Source organism: Myotis nattereri, assembly GCF_964212035.1.
Source record: "Myotis nattereri genome assembly, chromosome: 5".
In the NCBI taxonomy this organism is placed as follows: Eukaryota; Metazoa; Chordata; class Mammalia; order Chiroptera; family Vespertilionidae; genus Myotis; species Myotis nattereri.
In genome coordinates this window covers 110,342,583-110,362,924 of record NC_138080.1, presented here as the reverse complement: position 1 = coordinate 110,362,924, position 20,342 = coordinate 110,342,583, and the positions used below count along the sequence as shown (strand labels likewise).

The window sequence follows — 20,342 nt, the reverse complement described above, 5'->3', positions numbered from 1 at the left end:
TCAGGAGGGTGGCCCGGCACCACCTCCTTTTGTCTACTCTGATCTGGGCTCCCCCTCCCTGCCTTGCTGCCAGCGCCCTGCCGATGGCATCTCCACCTCAGCCTGCTTCCCGCGGAGCGGCAGGGTCGGCCCTCGGACAACATGCCCGCCGCCAGACGGTGTTAGAGACCCACACACGGGCCGGCCGGGGGGAGTGGACAGAGGAAGCACAGGGAGCCTTCCCGTGGCTGCCGGACACAGGTCCTCCGGGTCAGCGGCTTCCCCGGCCCCTCAGGCCTTTCTAGGTGTGGAGGCTCAGGGAGGGGTCCCAACCTGCTCATGTCCACACGGCTGCTAAGTGGTGGGGCCAAGGTGGACACAGAATCGATGCCACACCACAGAGCTGCACACTGTTCTGGAAACTTCTCCCCCAGAGGGGCAGGCACGGGCCCGCCCTGCACCCACGTGCTTGCCCTGTTCCACGGACGACCGCCCGCCCTCCGGCCTCTCTCCACCAGAGGAAGGGAGACCCAGCCGGCCACCCAGTCCCGCCACCCCGGTCCCGCCGGTCACGACAAAGGCATTTCTTTGGAACAACAATTTTAACTCACACTGACCCCGGCAGGTCCGCCCGCTGGTGGAATGCAGGTCCGCCCGGGGCCCCGAGACTCGAAAGCTCAGTGCGAAGGCCCATCCGTCTCCCGCGCAGAATGACAGCGGAGGACGGCCCGAAACCCTCAGGGAAGGAGACCCGCCCCAAAGGCTGATGGGATGCTCCCCCCCTCCCCCTCCCCACCCCCGGCTTCAGAAAGTTTCCTCTGTGTTAAGACAGCAGGTGAGGCTGGGTTGGGACTCAGGCCATGTGCTCACTCCGCACGGTCCAGGAGGCCAGCTGTGATCCTAGTGGCTTTGCAGGGCGTCTGCCGGCACCCTCCACCCCCCTAAGGTGCACTCACCCAGGACCCACCACCTGGGACCAGGGGACTTCTCAGCCGCCTGCTGGAGAAGTGGAGCATTTGTCACGCGCCTGCTGGACGCGCACTTCACAGCCCGGGAGCCAGAGGCCCAGCCAGGCGGGAGGGTCCCGGTCCCTGGCTCAGGACACCCCAGCCCAGCCTCTACCACAGAATTCTGAGTTCCAACCACTCAGCTCCCACGTAGGATTCAGGTGAACAAAGGGTCCTGAAGCTTAAAAGAAAGGAGACGGTGGGTGAGCCAGCCGGTGCCGGATGCCCGCCAGGCCTCCCTCTGGGAGCTGTGGGGGAAGACAGGGGACACTCTAGGGAACGCAGAATCGGAGCAAACATTTCGGGAGGCAGCCCCCTCCCTGGCGACACCACCGATGCCCCTGCCCAGCTCCTGTGCCCGCGGCAGCGTGTCCCAGCTCCTGCCCAGCTCGGTGCTAAGCAAACACAGGGGACCCACTATTTCACAGCATCAAATTGCCCACATGAGGACCTGAGGCCGAAGTGGCAGGTCCTGCAGACACGCCCTGGGGACACGCCCTGTGGACACGCCCTGCGGACATGCCGTGTGGGGCACACTGTCATTTTCCTGCCTGCAGCACAGCCGGGCTATTCTTAGTGCCCAGGGACCAGAATTAACTCAGAGGAAGTGCCAGCTGCCTCGCTGGTTCGGGAACTTCTCTAAATATAAGGCTCCAGCCACAAAAATCCCACAGCCAAGCAGGGCTCGGCAGCCTGGCGGGAAACAAGGGCTCGCACACCCCCGGGGCCAGGTGCCTCCAGGCACAGGAACTGTCCTGAAACCCCACCCCTGGAGGAAGGAGGCCTCAGGACAGACAGAGAGAGAGCAGGTGAGCAGGTGAGCAGGTGAGCAGGCTCTAGACAGGAGACACGATGTCCACGGGCAGCACCCTGGGCACTCGAGCCGCTCCTGCGGCGGCCATGGTGGGACTCAGTGTCCCTTGCCGCGTGCATGAACGAGGAGCTCCCCACGGGCCCAACCCCGAGCCGAACCCCCCCCCCATCGTGACAGACCAGCCACACCCGTCCCTCATTCCCGAGACGGGACCCCCTCCAGGCTCACACCTGGCCGAGCTCACAGGGCTCCCCGTCCTCCAACCACAGCCCCTCGCCGGAAACTGCCCCACCCAGGCTGGCCTTCGCAAGACAACCAAGCCCCAGGGGCAGGTGGCGGCAAGCACGGGCAGGCCCAGGGAGGAGAGGGCAGAAGAGGCCAGTCTCCTGGCAACCTCTCCTCTTGCTCACCTCCCTTCTGATGGCAGGGATTCCTGTCCTGGGCATGCCCACCCTGCCCGGTTCTCCGGGGCACCCTCAGCTACATGCCCACCCGGTTCTCCGGGGCACCCTCAGCTACATGCCCACCCGGTTCTCCAGGGCACCCTCAGCTACATGCCCACCCGGTTCTCCGGGGCACCCTCAGCTACATGCCCACCCGGTTCTCCGGGGCACCCTCAGCTACATGCCCACCCGGTTCTCCGGGGCACCCTCAGCTACATGCCCACCCGGTTCTCCGGGGCACCCTCAGCTACATGCCCACCCGGTTCTCCGGGGCACCCTCAGCTACATGCCCACCCGGTTCTCCGGGGCACCCTCAGCTACATGCCCACCCGGTTCTCCGGGGCACCCTCAGCTACATGCCCACCCTGCCCGGTTCTCTGGGGCACCCTCAGCTACATGCCCACCCGGTTCTCTGGGGCACCCTCAGCTACATACCCACCCGGTTCTCCAGGGCACCCTCAGCTACATGCCCACCCGGTTCTCCGGGGCACCCTCAGCTATGTTCCCACCCTGCCTGGTTCTCCGGGGCACCCTCGGCTACATGCCCACCTGCCTGGTTCTCCGGGACACCCTCGGCTACATGCCCACCTGCCTGGTTCTCCGGGGCACCCTTGGCTACATGCCCACCCTGCCTGGTTCTCCGGGGCCACCCGACCAGCTCAGAAAAGCACCTGTGTGACCGCAGGCCCCCTTTGAACAAGCTCCCCACAATCCCCTCCACACCCACCAGCTCGCAGGCCCTGCCCAAAGGGAGCTGGGAAGTCACACACACACCGCCCCCCCACACACACTCCCCAGGCTCAGGTCCGGCCCGGGGAGCCCCGCAGCCACTCACCATGAGGATGCGGCGGTAGCTGTCGCGGTCGATGCCCCAGAGCTTGAGGTCGGTCTTGGCTTTCACGGTGGCCGCCCTGGGGGTGCCGTAGATGAGCGCGAGCTCCCCGAAGCTGCCGCCCTCGCTGATGGTGGTCACCCACTCCCCGTTCACGTACACCTGGGGACAGCAAGAGGAAGGTCACGGGACGCGTGGGGTCAGGGACAACGTGGCCGCCACCGAATGCCCTGGCTGGTGGGTGGAACGCCATGCCCGCCCCCCCAGCCCTGCTCAATCCCCCGAAGGCAGGTGGCCTCTGGTCAAGGCTGAGAGGATGGCCTGGGGCTGGAGGTGGGAGCCGCCCGGAGGACCTCCACCCCGTTCCCCATGGACCGGAGATGGGCCTCGCTGGTCTCAGTTTCCCTGCCTGCACCCCGATGGGTCCCGCCCACTCAGCACTTCCATAGGCAGGCTCCTGCCTCTCCATTCATCAACTGCCTCCTCTTCCCGCCCCGGGAGCCCCCCTCCCCCCCCCCGCAGCCTGGGTGTCTCCCCGCTGTCCTCCCTGCCGTCAATGGGCCCCGCCAGGCCCAGCGAGAGGCCAGACAAGATTCCCTTTCAGCCGCGAGGGCGGCTGCACCGCGTTCCCCGTGCCCCGATCCACTGTGCCCTGGCCCCGCATCCGAGCGAGCACAGCGTGGACTGTGGGTTATGCAGAGCGGCCGCCCGGGCACAAAGCGGCTTTATCCCTTCCCGCCCGTGTCAATGGGCACGAAGAATGGACCCCATTGGGGACGTGGGCGCGGCCTGGGGGGGACTGGGCTGCCCTGAGTCATGGAAGCCATTCTTGTCCCAATCAACGCGTCATTATCTTGGTGGTAAGCGGTGCCCAGAGCTGCCCAGCGGAGGGGAATGCGGGCAGGTGATGACGCCGCGCAGCGGGAGGGGACGCAGCGGGAGGGGACAGGGCGAGCGGGGAAGCTTCAAGGGAAACGCAAGGTCACAGTGCGGGGTCTCCCGGAGCCCCTGCCAGGGACAGGCCGTGAGGACCTCGTGCCTGAAGGGATCACGCAGCAAACCCTCCGCTGCCACGTGTCGGTGTGCGGGCCCAGCACCCTCATCTTCTCGGCCACACGGGGGGACCGGCCCTCGGGGGCGGCTGGTTCCGGTTCGGCTGGTTCCGGTTCGGCTGGTTCCTGTTCGGCTGGCACGAACGCCGCATGGGCTCCCACCCCCACCCCCCCAGGGAAATTCCGGGGTGGCCTTTGCTGCAGCCCAGGCCCTCCGCAGCTCCCTCCGCACTGTCCCCGCAGAAGCCCGAGTCTGATGGCACCGAGTCGTGAGGGAGACGCAGCTCAGGGGCCTGGGGAGGGGTGGCTTCTCCCCTCCCACCCAGGATCCAGGCAGCCACGTCCGGACGGCTGCTGGGCAGGCCGGGTGCCCCGTCACCCACGACACGGCACAGGGACCCAGCCACAGGGGTGTCAGAGCAGAGCCAGCGTGATGGCTGCACCCCCACCTCTCCCAGGGCACATCCCTAACGGGGGGAGGGGCACGGCTGGCGCGGCAGGCAGGACGGGGACCTGGGCCCCGCGGGTGGACACCCAGAGCCCAGGACTGCACGCCCGCGAGGACTCAGAGGAAGGCATTGTGCGACCGGACGCCGGCCCCGCACAAAGGCCGTCTCTCCCGGACAGTGGCCTCTGTCCCCACGGCGCCGGCCCTGCCCCAGCTGGCACGCACAGGGGCTGCTTCTTGCTTTGTTTCATTTTGTTGTTGTTTTCTTCTACTTTTAGAAGAAAATGGTGGGAGGCCCCACTCGGCCACGTTTACGCTATCGCCGTTGACTGGCTTCTCGGGTCGAAGCCAGAGCCCCCACCCGGCCGTCTGCGTCCTTTCGTTCGTTCATCCCTTAATTCAGTCCGTCCGTCCGTCCGTTCGTGACGCGGCAGCCTGAGCACCGAGGCTGGAGCCGCGTGCGCGTGGGGCCAGCAGCAGCAGCAGGCGGTGCCAGCTCCCGGGACACACTGCCCACCCAGGAGACAGGCTGTGGGCAAAGGATGGTGCGAACACACGCGCACACACGAGCCAGGAGAGAACGGGCGGAGGCTCCGGAAGGCCTTGCACAGACTGTGGAGAGAGGGTCTGAGCAGAGGGCCAGGACGCAGGCCTTGGATGCAGCCACACCACGTGGGGAGATGCCCGTGGGCAGGGAGCGTGTGGACGCTCCTCCGGGAGCCCCGGGAGCCACGGGAGGCGCACTGGGCCCGCCGTGGCTTACATCTGTGCCCCGGGTGCCGTGTGGAGAGCAGCCTGTGGGGGGCAGCCTGCAGGGGGCAGCCAGGAGCCCAGGGCCCTGACCAGGTCACGGAAGAGCCGCCTGGGACCGGTGGCACCCGTGGACGTCGGACGCCAGGGATAGGGCCCAGCGGCCGGTGCTGTAGCAGGCGGTTCTGACAGAGGCTCGGGTCGGACAAGCTCTGACCAGACATGGCTGGAGGTGGAGACGACGCTGAGGGAAGCACAGCAACCTCCTCAATAAAACCGCAGAAGCCAGCCACAGGCAGCCCTGGGCTCCTGTCAGCAGGGGACGTCAGGGGCAGAGCAGCACTGAGAACATCACCCACCTGGCCGTGCCCACCTGGCCGTGCCCACCTGGCCATGTCCTCCTGGCTGTGCCCACCTGGCAGTGTCCACCTGGCCGTGCCCACCTGGCTGTGCCCACCTGGCCATGTCCACCTGGCTATATCCACCTGGCCATGTCCACCTGGCAGTGCCCACCTTGCCGTGCCCACCTGGCTATATCCACCTGGCAGTGCCCACCTGGCTGTGCCCACCTGGTCATGCCCAGCTGGACAGGCAGCTGGGGCCACTGGGAACTGGGGAAACTGCCAGGAGAAGCTGGGTGCCCGGGGGCGGGGAGGCCCCGCTGTCTCGCTCCATCGCCTGCCCCCGAGCCCGGACTCCACAGAAAATAAAATGCAGCTGAAACAACTGTCTGGGAACTGGACACGAGAAGCCAGTCACCTGAGCGGCCCACGTGGCCGAGGCAGACACGGTAGTGCGGCCCCGTCCCGCCCCAGCTCCTGTGCCATCGCCACAGCCGGGGTGAAGGTCACCCCATGGGCAGCAATCTCCGCGAGTGCTTTCTAGGTGGTGACAAAGCTCATGGCCCGTCTCCTCCCGCCTCCCAGGCTCCCGCCACCAGGAGTGGGGGCGTCTGTGCAGGTGTGTGAGCACCTGGTCCGGGACATCCCCTTTCCCACGTCCCCTGGAGGCGCCCCCTGAGGCAGCCCCAGCCACGCCACCTGCTCCTCCCACCAGGAAGCCCAGGTCCCCTCTCCATGGCCTTCAACCCAGAGCACCTGGCAGCGGATTTGTTTGGGTTTTGCTCGAGGTGCCACCCCTGGCAAAGGCGTTCCCCCCAAAGCTCCTGTCTGTGCACCTGGGCACGTGGAACAGCCACGGGGGTTCTTTCTCCATCCCTCGGGGTGGCAGGTGGCCGGGCAGGCTCCCTCCGATGGAACCCCAAATCCATCGTGGCTCAGGGTCCCCGGCCTGCCCTATGGCGTCGACCTCACGCACACGGGGCCCCGAGGGTCTGTGGATGAGACAGGCCAGAAGGCACCAGGTGCTGCAGGAAAACACCCAGCCAGCTCTGGGCCGCGGCCACGGTGACCCGCGTGGTAACTAACAGAGACGCCCTGAGGGCAGGGGCACCTGCACAACCCCGTTCGCAGCTGCATGTTCCCGGCAGCCGACAGGCGGGAGCAGCCAGGTGGGCACCGGTGGGAGAACAGACAAGCTCTGGGCCCATCCAGACCGCGGAGGATCGCTCCGCCTCACACAGGCAGGAAACTGTTCCACTGCCTGGGCAGGAGCCGGAGGGCATGTGCTCGGGGACATCTGCCCGTCAGGGACACACACTGGGTCCATACAAGGCCCCGGGAGTCCTCAGATTCACAGACAGGAAGCAGGAGGGTGGGGCCAGGGCTGGGGAGGGGGAGTGAGTGTTGAATGGGGACAGTCTCAGGTTGGGAAGATGGAACATTCCGGAGATGCTGGTGGCGGCGGTTGCACAGCAGTGTGCCTGTGCTCACTGCCCCTGAACTGTGCACCTCAAAATCATCAATGCAGCCCAGCTGGCGTGGCTCAGGGGTTGAGCGTCAACCTAGGAACCAGGAGGTCACGGCTCAATTCCCACTCAGGGCACAGGCCCGGGTTGCAGGCTCGATCCCCAGTGGAGGGCGTGCAGGAGGCGGCTGATCCATGATTCTCTCTCATTGGTGTTTCTATCTCTCTCTCCTTCCTTTCTGAAACCAATAAAGTATATTTTTAAAAAAATCCTCAACATAGTAGGTTACGTCCTATGCTGTGAGCATTTTAATAACGAGAAAACGGAACGGCCCCAGGCCGACACTGAGCAGCAGCGTGACCCGCAGAGCAGACGGCCGTGTCCCGGGCGCCCTGTCCCGGCCGCTGCGTGAGGCCTCGCTCCCACCGTGGGGGCCAGAGGCTCTCCTCCCAGACCCTCGGGTGAAACCAGAGGGAATCCGGGGGAACGGGGAGAGGGTAAGGGGGGGCTGAGCCCCACGCAAAGGCCGAGGGAGGAGCTGGCATTTCCTGAGCCCACGGGTCGGTGCCGAGTGCCTTTTAGGTGGAGATGCCACGTTCCGGGAATAAAACCAGTCGGAAGATGCTTTTATACTTAGAAGGCGGATTATAGCTCTTGGCAACACACAGGCCACTGCAGGCACTTCCACCGTCTCCGGAAAACCATGGTTCAAGCTAAACCTGGTGTTTGTGGCGTTTGGTCACCTGGCCGACCCGTCAGACACCACTGGTCAGAGGGCAGCGCCCACCCACAGCAGGGGGTGCTCAGGGCGCCCCACCCGCTAACAGGCCAGGCTGGGGCTTCGGGCAGCAGGGGCACCCGTGCAGATTCGGGGTCCCCCTCTGCTCCACAGACAGATGTGGGGTCCGCCGAGCAGGACAGTGGGGGGGACAGAGGGCCAGACAGACCACGCCCACCGAGCCCCACCGGCCCCGCGCCAGGACTGTGGTCTCATTGGGCCTGTCCTCCGGGAGGATTTACGGAGACACGGAGGCTCAGGTGCCAGCAGCAGGTGACAGGCCTGCGCCTCGGGCCCAAGCGAGGGGTATCTGACCTGCTGTCTGCCCACAGGGCCAGGGGACAGCTCTGGAGACCCCGACGTTGGGCCCCCAGGCTCCTTGAAAGAAACAGCCCGGCCGGCGTGGCTCAGTGGTTGAGCGTCAACCTATGAACCCGGAGGTCATGGTTCAATTCCCGCTCAGGGCACAGGCCCAGGTTGCAGGCTTGATCTCCAGCGGGGGGCGTGCAGGAGGCAGCCGACCAATGATTTTCTCATTGATGTTTCTATCTCTCCCTCTCCCTTCCTCTCAAAAATCAACAAAAATGTCTTTTTAAAAAAAAAAAAAGAAAGAAAGAAATGGCAAAGCACTCTGGGCAAAAGGGTTTCCCCCGACACCCGCTCGCTTAGCAGACCTCAGGTTTCCACGCTCAGCACGGCCCCAGCTTCCCGCACACGATCGGCACCGGGAAGAGGCCTTTGGAATTTAACGGGAAGATTCCCGTGACTCCGCGAACGCAGGAAAGGGAGGCACGTTTCAGGGCGAGGGGCAGTGGGAAGCGAGGTCCAGACCACGTGGGCGCCTGCCGGGGGGCGGCCGAGAGGGGAGCCGGGCCGGCTGGGCAGGGCCTTGGAGGAGGCACAGGGGTTTGCAGGGCAGAGCAGGCGTCAGAGGAGACAGAGGGGTGCAGACCCAGAGGCAAGACCTTCCCTCGAGAATTCCCTGCCCACGGGCCACCTCCCCACCCCCACATCGCCACACCCAGTGCGCACTGGGGGCTGTGCCCGGGCCCAGCACACAGCCAGTGCCCCCTAAACACAGGAGAATAAACCAGGGAAGCGGAGAGTCTGGGATGGTGAGGCGGAGGGGGAGCTGGATCCGAACCAGGAAGGAGCCCAACACCCCCGGGGCCCCCTCGCACCCAGCGGCTCTGAAGCAGGGCCGTCCGGCGTCCACGCTGAGGCCGCTGCCCAGCTGGGCCCGGGCCGCACCCGCGTCTGTCTTCCCTGTTTCCTGGGCTGGAGTTTTTTTTAACCCAAGTGAAGCCAGCGTGAGCAGACGCTGTGGGCTGGCAGCCGGAGCCTCCCGCCTCCACACTTCCTCTGTGGCCCTCGGCTCCTGCCTCAGTGTCCCTCTTTGGTGGGAGAGAGAAGCCCGCCCCCCCCACCCACCCACCCACCGCCTGGCCCAGGGCCTGCGCTCGGCATGCACGAAACCCCGACTCCCGTCTGCGGCTGCGGCCCTCGGACGACGCGCGTGACCTCACCGAGATCTCCGTGGTGACTCATTTCCTCTGCCACCACCTCCGGAAGCCAGGGCCGCCTGCCCGGTTCCCAGAACACGGCCACAGCGGACACAGACGGGCTGCTGGGCAGATAATCAGTCCCTGTCCCCCAGAATAGCTCGGCTGGACCGGAGGCCGAGCCTGAAGCACCCTGGCTGGGCGGGGCGGCATCCCTGGGCAGCAGGGGGCCCACCTCGAGGGGCTACGGTTGACGAAGGAGGGGTGGGCGTGGAGGCCACTAGATGCCCTGTCCCCAGTGCTGGCGTCTGAGGTCCAGGGGCGACTCAGGGGCCAGCCTGGGATGCGGTGGCCGCAGGGTCTGGCACATACACCCTGAACGCGCACCAGGGCACGGACCCCAACCTGCCGGGCAGCCCAGCACATGTGGTGGCGCCAAGTGCAGACCAGAGCAGTCCCACGCAGGACGGCTGGGGCCCCAGAGGCCACAACCGAGGGGCACCTGCCGTGCCGACACCCAGGCAGTGTGTGGGGGGACGGAAGGAGAATCAGGAGCTGACAGGCCACCGAGGGTGGGGCTCCCGGCACAGGGGTTGCAGGAACCAGAGGCCGCGGCATCCAGGCCACGCTAGGCGCATTGTGGGTGTCGCCGGTGGGGGACGCACAGAGCCATGCAGCAGGGGCCAGCCCGACCGTGACTGAAGGACAGCAGTTCCATAAACGTGTGGGTCCCCCAACCCCTGAGACGGCGGGAGTAAATAAACAGTAAAACCAGGAGAAACCCCATTCTGGGAGACAGACGGTGTCTTCACACCCAACGCGCCCAACCTCTCAGCCACCGACAGACCCGCAGACGCGGACGCGCTGCCCAGGGGAGCTCCGCCAGCAGGCGCCGTGTCAGACTGCGCTTCCGTACGTCCCGACCAGCTGCTAAATGCCACGGTCACTCTTAGGGTGAACATTGACCACCAGGAAGAAGGTGTGTCCGGGCCTCAGCTTGCCAGTGACCTGGTGTCACACCAAAACTGGACGTGGACCGAGGCGCTGCTTCCCCAAGCCAGCCAGGGGGTACTTACGTCCACTTCCCCTTGGTCAACGACGTAGAAGTTATCGCCTTCATCCCCTGAAACAACAGAGAGGTGCAATGTGTTTCACGCAAAGGACACGGTTGCGGCCTGTTTGTCTTGTGGCCTCTCTGTGCGCTGCCGCCTACACCACCCAAGGAGTCCTGGGTCTTGTCTATTCTTAAAAAGTATTTAAATGGCCCTGGCCGGTGTGGCTCAGTGGATAGAGTGTCGGTCCCGGGTTCGATTCCAGTCAAGGGCCCGTACCTTGGTTGCAGGCTCCTCCCCGGCCCGGGCCCTGGTCGGGGCTCGTGCGGGAGGCAACCCAGACGTTTCTCTCTGTCTTTCCCTCTCTCCTCCACTCTCTCTAAAAATCAACGGATTAACAAGAAAGTATGTAAATGAAAGGTCTGTATCTCGGGTGTAAACACAGTGCTTTGCTGTGCACATTCCCTGTGAACTCACTTCAGTCGGCCGGCGAGCATCTCGCCCCCCCGTGGCCCCCAGTGCCCGGGTGGGGACCTCACCGGCCCCCCATCCGTGTGCTCCCCGGGCTCAGGTCGTGGACTTGACAGCAAGATCACTGTCGGGTTCGCTTGTTCAGGAAACTGCTGTTTCACTGGTGACTTTTCCCGAAGACACACAAGATTTTACATTAATGCCTCAGTGGGCCCGGCCACGCGGCTCACCGTTCCCGGTCCCGGCACAGGCCCGGTTGCAGGCTCGATGCCCCGTGTGGGGCGTGCAGGAGGCAGCCGACCCAGGATGCTCTCTCATCCTGATGTTTCCATCTCTCTCTCCCTCTCTGAAGTCAATAAATACATATTTAAAAAGTAAACTAATAAGCAAATAACTTTAAGGGAACAGCCTGGTCGGCTCGCTGAGAGGAGGACGCCTACCTTGCTGTATGACGGTCTCCCCGGCGATGTGTGTGACGGGGAACATGGCGTCGAATATGTCGCTGGAAAGAAGACACAGTGAATGTGAGACCCGCGGGGGCCCGGCCGGCGCCCCTCACCTCACAGGGGCTCAGTCTTGCTGCCAGAAGATCGTCCCGTCAGGTAAAGGAGGAATTCAACCTTCGTGCCCTGCCCAGAGGCCCAGCTGGTTACAGCGTCGTCTCAATGCTGTAAGGTTGCGGGTTCAATCCCCAGTCAGGGCACATACACAAATCAACCACTGAATGCATGCACAAGGGGACAAGGGGAAACAAATCAATGTTTCTCTCTCTCTCTCTCTCTCTCTCTCCCTTCCTCTCTCTAAAATTCAATAAATCAAGTAAAATAATAAATAAATAGAATCTGCCCTGGCTCAGTGGATAGAGCGTCAGCCTGAGGACTGAAGGGTCCCGGGTTCGATTCCGGTCAAGGGCACACACCTCGGGCCCTGGCCCTGGTCAGGGTGCGTGCAGGAGGCAACCAATGATGTGTCTCTCTGTCTCCCCTCCTCCCTTCCGCTGTCTCTAAAAATCAATGGAAAAATGTCCTCAGCTGAGGATGAGCCTGAAAAATAAATCATAAAGTCCTCTGTGACCCCGCAGTCCAGGCAGCGGCCCGGCCCTCCTGGTCCACCTCTGGCCTGGGCGGGTTTGCCATTCGGGTTTTTACAGAAACGGGGTCGCCCTGCAAACGCCACTTTGGACTCCAACTTAGAAAGCGAGCGGAGCCGCAGGCTGCCCACCCCCACCCCCACCCCCACCCCCACCCCACCCCCACCCCCCCACGCCGGCGGGATTCCACGAGAACCCGGCCCTTCCCCGTCGCAGGCGCCCTGAGCAGCTGGATCGGAAACGGGATCCGAGGCCGCGCCTCCACGTTAGACACCAGGCCCCGACCTGCTGCTCGGTGAGCCACACCCAGCGAGGCCATGCCCAGGGCTGTGCCACGGCAGCTGCCACGTCATTTCCTAAATCTCGTTGTGGAGTGGACGGAGGCAGAGATGCCCCCAAGCCGGCCTGCGGGAGGTGGGCAGGGCTCGGCGCACTTGGCAGTCCCTTCACCTCCAGGATCCCAGCCAGAACGCAGTCAGAGGTCAGCGCCCGCACCCCAGATGCAATGATCACCCTTGAGGCTGTGCCCGCCCACGGCGCGTGGCTCCCCAAAGAGAAATGTGAAGCCGGCCAGCAGGTAGGGGTGCACCCTGGAGCTTAGGGGCCTGCTCCCTGTGCGCCGGCTAATTAAGGGGGCGCCGAAGAAGCTGTGTGATGTCAGGCTGAGCTGCAGGAAGCAAACCAAGCGCAGAACCAAACAGCCTGCACCTCCTGCTTCCAGGCCCCAGAAAACGTAGGTAAGTCCTCAGAAAAGCAGCTCTCTTCTCTCTGCTTCCGACGGTCCCTCTGCCCAAGGAGGCGGCAGGGGCTCTGGGGAGGTCTGTGGGGGCCCCTCCCAGGCCCCCTCACCGGCCGCCCAGCCCGGCCTCTGTCCCCTGCCGGGCCAGGATTCTCAGCCTGCAGACAGTCTGGTCACATTTTACAACTGAATTCCTTCAGAACCACCCCATCGGGGCTCTTAACCCGAGCAGGTCTTTAAGAAATGCTTTTGCAATTCCAGCTTCATATTTGGAAAAAAAGAAAAAGAAAAAACAAACTTGAACTCGTTATGGTAATATTTCCCAGGAGCCGGGCCCTGCGCACCGCCCCCCGGCCGGGCTGATGCCCGCACACGGCGCTGTCTCCGCTTCGGGCACGGCCTGAGCACGCGCCCGCCTCTCTTCCCAGGCATGACTCGGGACCAGGCTGGCGAACGTGCACTGTTCCCTTCAAAATGAGCCTGCCCAGCCCGGCCGGCGCAGCTCAGTGGAACCAGGAGGTCAGGGTTCGATTCCTGGGCAGGCCACATGCCCGGGTAGTGGGCTCAGGCTCCAGTGTGGGGTGTGCAGGAGGCAGCCGATCCATGATTCTCTCTCATCATGGATGTTTCTCTCTCTCTCCCTCTCCCTGCCTCTCTGAAATCAATAAAAAAATTAAAAGAAAAAAACACGCACAAGAACGGACGTGCCCTTGGACCTGCAGGGCTTACGCTTTCATTCTTAGGATTTTCACCAAAGAAACAGTTTAAACGTGCGGGTGGGGCAAACACGGGTTTACAGTTGTGAGTGCACAAAACAGTCTATTCCTGTGTCACCACTTGTTACTTATCGTGTTGTTTTCCGTGCCCTTGCCCGCGCTGTGGATAAGGCAGGGCCACGGTGCAGGGTGTAGTCATGGAACCGTGAGTATCTGCAGGGTAAGGACACACTTATAAATAACGCAAAGAAGCCCCGAGGACGCTGAGAAGAGGAACCCAATGAAAAGGAAAACACAACTCATCAGAACTCGCAGGATGCAGCAAAAGCCGGCCTTCGAGGGAAACTCATAGCCTTGAGCGCCTACGGGAGAAAAGGAAGAGGCTCTAAACCCGAACACCCGAACTCCCACCTCAGGAAACTAAAAAGATGAGCAAATTAAATCCAATGTCAGCAGGAGAAAATAAACAATAAACGTTACAACTAGAAATCGGTGCAATTTAAAATAGGACGTTAACGGAGAAAGTCCATGAAACCAAAGCTAGCTCTTTAAAGAGATTTTTAAAAATCCTAGAAACATCTAGCCAGGCTACCCACACACACACACACACAAAGACACAAATCACTAATGTCAGAAATGGAAGGGGGACGTCACCACGGATCCTGTGGACATTAAAGAATAAACGATGAAGGGGCTAGCACCACACAGTGTCCGATGTTGGAGGGGGGAGGGGACCATCTCACTGGCTGGGGTGCCCCCAGGACGACCCTACCAGCCACCATCCTAGGTGGAAACCAACTCCCTGTGAGGGGGACAGGGGCTCCAGGAGCCACTCAACCAAGAGCCCATCCCCCGCACGCCCACCTGGAGGCACCACGGGGTGCGGGGAGCGGCCAGCTGGGGCGGAGCTGGACTCTGCTACAGGGAGGGGACAGGGACCCAGGCAAACGCAGTCCCCGACTCAAATCAACAGCAAAACGGTGAACACCAAACAGGGTGTCACTCATTCACTCAACAAACACAGCGAGGCCGACCGGGCCAGCCTCCGCCGCCACACACACCACAGGGCGACCGACGGGGACGGAGGGACCAACGCCCCTCCCTGGACCGCCGACCGCCGTCACGCGGCTTCCTTGGCCGGACGGGCGGTCAGGAGGCCCCAGAAGCGGCCGATGGCTTTCACAGCCGGTCGAGCAGGGACGGAGGATGGGCACCGGCGGCCCCTGCCTCCCACACTGACCGGATCGCTCGGAGCTGGAAACCTCATCACAGCCTCTGCTCCGAGGGCTCGGACCCGCCCGTGGGTGGCCCCCAACTGGGGTTCAGCAGAGGTCGGGGCGGGGGCAGGGCGCCCCAAGGCCTCTCCCCCGAGACTCTCCCAAACGCCCACCCCCGGAGGGAGAGGGGGACACGCTGCCTGCAGTCACAGGGGGCATTTCAGCAGCAAAGCCAGATCCGTGCTCGCCTGAGGAGGCCCGCCCACTGCAGAGCCCCCTGCGGCTCAGGCCTGGGTCAGCCTGGCCTCCCCACCGGCCGGCCGGCTGGACACAGTGGCCGGCACGTCCACTCCCTGGGCCTCGCTTCCTCGGGTACAACACGGGCCTGGCCTGGCCAGCACAGGGGTTTGCAGAGCCCTACGTCCCATCCATCTCTCCCACCTGAACAACCCTGTCCTCATCTCCTCCAAGAAGCCCCCCGGGGTCCCTCCCCCCATCACCACCAATCAGGGCTCCTTGGTCCCCACACTCGCTGTAGGAAGCTGGAGTCTGCCCCCTGCCCCCGCCCGAGTCTGGACCCCGAGGGGGACCGTTCTGCAGGTGACCAGTGAGAAGCCCTGATGGATGAAGTGTCTGGGGAACCCCGCCGACCAGTCGCTAAGCCACCCAGTCACCACAGGGCAGGCATGACCCCGGGCTCAGGTCCTCCGTGCAGGCCACGCCCGGTGTCTGAGGTGGAGGACGGGAGATCCTGGAGCCGCTCCAGCCCTGGCTGCCGGCCTCCCCCGCCTCCCCCTCCCGTCACCTCCCGGGGTGGAATGTTTGTGGGTAACGGCACCTTGCTTATTTTAAACGCAGCGGCCCACGGAGCGATCATGAGATCCGGGCAGCTGGTGCGCCCAGCCTCCGGCCCCTGCAGCACGTGGGCGGGAGGCGCGGAGAGCCCTCCAGGCTCCTGGACGCCTGTGCTCTTCCCGCGGCTGCGGAACCGATCAGAGGCTCCCAGCTGTTCCAAAGGGCCGGGCACGGGCCTGACCATGGGGCGGGGGCGGGGGCGCGCGCAGGACCCCGTCAGCGGTGGGGGCGGGGGACACAGATGCGAGAGCCCCCAGGTGCATGAGCCGCTCAGTCAGCTTCTGGGGGGGACCCAGGCGGTGACCTCCCTGTGGAGCCGAGAAAGCAAACCGGGGTGGGGGCTCTGTGACCTGCGGGGGGTCCGGCAGGGACGTGTCCGGTGGGCAGGCATGTGAGGTGCGTGGACCCCCAGAGGGTGGTCTCTGTGAGTTGTGGCCCGTGGCTCCCCCACAGGGAGGGGGACTGGGGGCACTGGGTCTTGTTACTCATCTGCCTGGCCTTTATCCTGAGAGAAAAGGCTGCCCGTAGAGTGGCTGCTCCTCCCGCGCTCACTGCCAACACTTCATGCTGAAGGCACCGTGGGACACGCCCAGGCCACCCAGCCACGCCCAGGCCCCAGGCCACCCCAGGTCACACTGGCGCAGGAGGTGCCCAAGGGGCTGAGGAGACAGATGGGCAAGGACCAGGCATACAGCCACCCAACAGGCCTCATGCCAGGGCCAGGCCACGGAGTCTGCGCGCGGACCTGGCCTGTGCGTGGATGTCGGGGTGCGGGCACACCTGAGCCCGACTCCCCCGGTCCACTCCCAGCCGCGCGGCCGCCCCAGGACACGGACCGCAGGCCTGGAGCCAGGGCTGAGAGGCGTTTCCCGCCCCAGGACCCTGGGCCTTGATCCCGGAACAGCTTCACAGGACCCTCCCCGTGAGGGCAGCCGGCGGGGCGGGGGCAGGGACAGGGACGGACCCTCGGGCTCTGGAGCTCGGCTCAGGGAGGCGGAGGCTCGCGGCTGCAGGGCCAGGAGGAGGGTCAGAGCGCCCGTCCCTCTCCCGCAGGCCAGGCTGAGCCTCAGCGTCCTCTGTGCAGAGGCTCCTGAGAGCAAGGTCGCCGCCACGACCCCGTGCGCCCTGCGCCACTGGGACCCTCCTCGCCCAAAGCCCCGCGCCTCCCCAGGGGCGTGCAGGCCTCCCGTCCTCCTCCCGAGCCCTGCTGGCCTGTCCCTCCCTCCCAACCCGTCAGTCACTAGTCCCAGCCACTCGCTCCGACGGCTCCAACGGCTCCGACAGCTCCAACGGCAGGGGCACAGTGACACCAGGTGGCCGCACCTCAAGCCCAGGACGCAGCCTCTCATCACGAGCTCCCTGAGCCGCTGTGGGCGGGCCCTCTCTCCCCCTCTCTCTGTGATGCTCCCCCCCCCCCCCCCCCCCCCCCGTCTCTCTCCTCCTGGCCTAGGGTGGGCACCACCCTGCCTCACTCTTGTCCTGTCTGGAGCAGCTCCTGCCGACAGCGGGGACCTCACGGGAGGAAGTGGGCAGGGTGTAGGGTCGTGGGGGAGGCCTCCTCCCAAACCCCGAGCCGGTCAGGGCTCCACACAAAAGGAGGGACGTGGCAGGTGCTGCCTTCTCCGGGGGTTGTGGGGGCAGCAGGACAGGTCAGGGGAACCGCGGTGAAGCACGTGGACGCGGAACCAGGACGGCTGGGGCCAACCCCCAGCTCTGCTGCCCGTGGGCTGCCTGGCCTCGGCCGAGCCGCCCGCCCGCTCCCCGGGCCCAGCCGGACAAGGCCCTTCCCCGTCTGTGCTGCTGACCCGGCGTCTGTGGAGCAGGACTCAAATCCCAGCTTTCCCTCCACAGCCACGGGCCTGGGCAGTCCCCTCGCTGCTCTGGACTCAGCTTCCTCGTCTGTAACACCAGCCTCCGTGGCCGCCGTGAGGTTACATGGTGAATCGTGAAGGTCCCAGCGATCAGCCTGCTCCCGAGGGCCCCTGCCTTCCCGGAGGACAAGGCCCAGGGCACGCGTACCCCAGGCCTGCACCCGGCCGGGCCCCCGCAGACGCTCAGCCAACCCTCAGAATGACCCGGAGCGAGAGCCTGAAGACTCCTTAGGAACCCCTGCGTCCCCCAGCCTGGCACGCTGCACTTTAAATGCCGCCCTGTGCCCAGATACCTGGGGGGCGAGCGCTTGGCCGGGTAAAGCTGCCCCGGCATAGCCCCGGCGGTGTCAGGCAGGAGCCGGGAACACCCCACACAATTAAAAACCAGCTTGGAATCTCCCGCAGGCCATGGCTGCACAGAACAGGGTTGGTGACCAAGAGGCCATCCCCCAGAGGGGCTTGGGGCACACGCACAGGGCGGGGGAGGGGGGCGCCCCCAGGCCCAGCCACTGCCTCCAGTGCAGGGGGCACCCCGCCCACCAGACACCCCCGGCGGCCTGGACAAGAATGAAACATGAGACAGACCTGCCAGGAGACCAGACACCTGTCTGCCAGGTCTGCCCTCCGCACCAGGTGAAGGGAGACCTCCCAGCTCATGGCCTGGGAGCCGCGGTGGGACACGGCGCCAGTTCTATCTCAAACGGGCCCATGAATCCAGTGCAGGTTTTTAAACAGAAAATGACCTAAAATTCACATGGAAAATGACCTAAAGGCCCCTATCAGCCAAGCCATTGTTGTTGTTAATCCTCACCTGAGGATATTTTCCCATGATTATGAGAGAGTGGAAGGGAGGGGGAGAGACGGAGAAACATCGATGTGAGAGAGACACTTTGGTTGCCTCCCGCATGTGCCTGACCAGGGCCAGGGAGGAGCCTGAAACTGAGGTACATGCCCTTGACCAGAATCGAACCCCGGACCCTTCAGTCTAAGGGCCAGTGCTCTATCCAATGAGCCGAAATGGCTAGGGCAAGCCAAGGCCATTTTTTTAAAATATTTTTTTATTGTTTTTTTTTGTTTTTTTTTTAGAGAGAGAGGAAGGGAGAGGGAGAGAGAAAGAGAAACATCGATATGAGAGCGGAACATTGGTTGGCTGCCTCCTGCACATCCCCCACCAGGGATCAACCCTGAAACCATCTGGTGCATGGGATGATGCCCAACCACCGAGCCACACTGGCCAGGGCACCAAACCGTTTTTAAATAGAACCGAGTAAGAGAGATTACACATCTGGTTTCAAAACTCACAGTAAAGCCACAGTCATCACTCGAGACAGGGCGGTTCTGAGCAATGCCAGGCGCACGGGGCCATGGACCAGCCCCAGGGACCCAGGGACAAACAGCACTGACCTTCAACCAGGGCTGAGGCCAGGCGCTGGGGGAGAACTGCTTTCCCACAAATGGCGTTGGGACAGCGGGACGTACCCCGTGAGAAGCGTGAACATAGATCCCCACCTCACACCGTAGAGCCCTGCCTCACACCGTACACCAAGCATGTCAAATTCGCGGCCAGCGGGCCACAAAATAAACGAAGCATGCGGCCCACCAGCTGCGAGTTTGACATGCTTGCCGTATACACACAGTGACTCGCAGTGATCACAGACCCCAATGGAGAAGCCAGAACTACAAAATTATTAAAAGAAAGATAGGGGAATGCCTTCATTCACCGGAGTTAGGCAGAGCTCGTAGATGTAGCAACAGAGGCACCGTACATAAAGAATTGATAAGTTGGACTTCGTCTATCTTTAAAACGCTGGTCCTTTGAAAGACACCATTAAGAAAACGAAAAGCTCAAATACAGACTGGGGGGACCTGATAAACACCCGACATACAGGGCTCTCCAACTCCACGGGCGGACGGCCGAGACTCAAAACCTACCGGGACAGACATTCTGCGGAGAATCTGTACAAGTGGCCACGGCACCGGGAGAGACACGGGCTCAGTGTCAGGAGGGAAATGCAGTCAAAGCCACACCCATGACGGTGACCAGACTCAGAAGACAGTGCTGACGGGGCAAGGACGAGAGAAAGGGGACCCACACCACCTTCAGGATGGGAGACTGGGGACCCCACACACACCCCTCGGGGTGCAGAGACTGGGGACCCCACACACACCCCTTGGGGTGCAGAGACTGGGGAGCCCACACACATCCCTCGGGGTGCAGAGACCACACTGCAGACGGGAGGGTGGGTGGTGCGGACACTTTGGACAACAGGTGGTTTCTTTGGAAATTAGACGTGAGGTCAGCACACGACCCGGAAATCCCACCACTAGGACCCGCCCCCATGGGAACAGACACCGCGTCCCCCAGAGAAGGCATGGCGTGCAGTTCACCACAGGCCCCTCGAAGGACGGACGGGCGGGCGGGCGGACGGGCGGGCTCGCTCTCCCTCAATGGCCCCGACTTGGCCTCGAATCCAGGACTGCTCTACAGTCACGAAGAAAGCGTTTTCTTACCACAAAAACTGAGCAGGAGTTACCAGGGCGGACGGGCAGGCGGGCGGCGGGCCCCGCGGCCCCAAAGGGTTAAAGGCTGCCAACTCGGGTCTGGCAGCTGCGGGAGGAGGTGGCGGCCCCCCCACAGCTGTTCCCCAGTCAAAGCGCATCTTTGTTTCCGACTCTCAGCAACTGTTGCTTTTTCTGAAGGAGGAGCCGAACCAGCTGTCTGTCCCCAGACCAGGAAGAGCGAGGCTGTCGGGGCCACCCCCCCCTCCGCCGGCCGAGCAGAACTGCCCCCCATCCCCCGCGCCCCCCCAGCGCCACAAAAGGGGACCGGCCCTGAGCAGAGAGGGGCGCCGGCCGCCAGGCAGGGCCGTTCCAGAAGCAGCTCGGGCTGTGCCCTCAGGTGAGAATCCCGGTCCCTGA

The 20,342-nt window shown here is 63.7% G+C and overlaps 1 protein-coding gene across 2 annotated transcripts in view; it reads right to left on the bottom strand.

Annotated features, from left to right (window-relative positions):
• PRKAR1B (protein kinase cAMP-dependent type I regulatory subunit beta) overlaps nt 1-20,342 on the bottom strand; it is a 65,623-nt gene that overhangs the window by 19,020 nt on the left and 26,261 nt on the right. For both annotated transcript variants that reach the window (XM_081092052.1, XM_081092051.1), the window contains exons 5-7: nt 11,376-11,437; nt 10,489-10,535; nt 3,079-3,237 (exon numbers count right to left, since the gene is read on the bottom strand). In XM_081092052.1, coding sequence (XP_080948178.1) covers nt 3,079-3,237; nt 10,489-10,535; nt 11,376-11,437 — 268 coding nt within the window. The remainder of the gene's footprint in view (nt 1-3,078; nt 3,238-10,488; nt 10,536-11,375; nt 11,438-20,342) is intronic.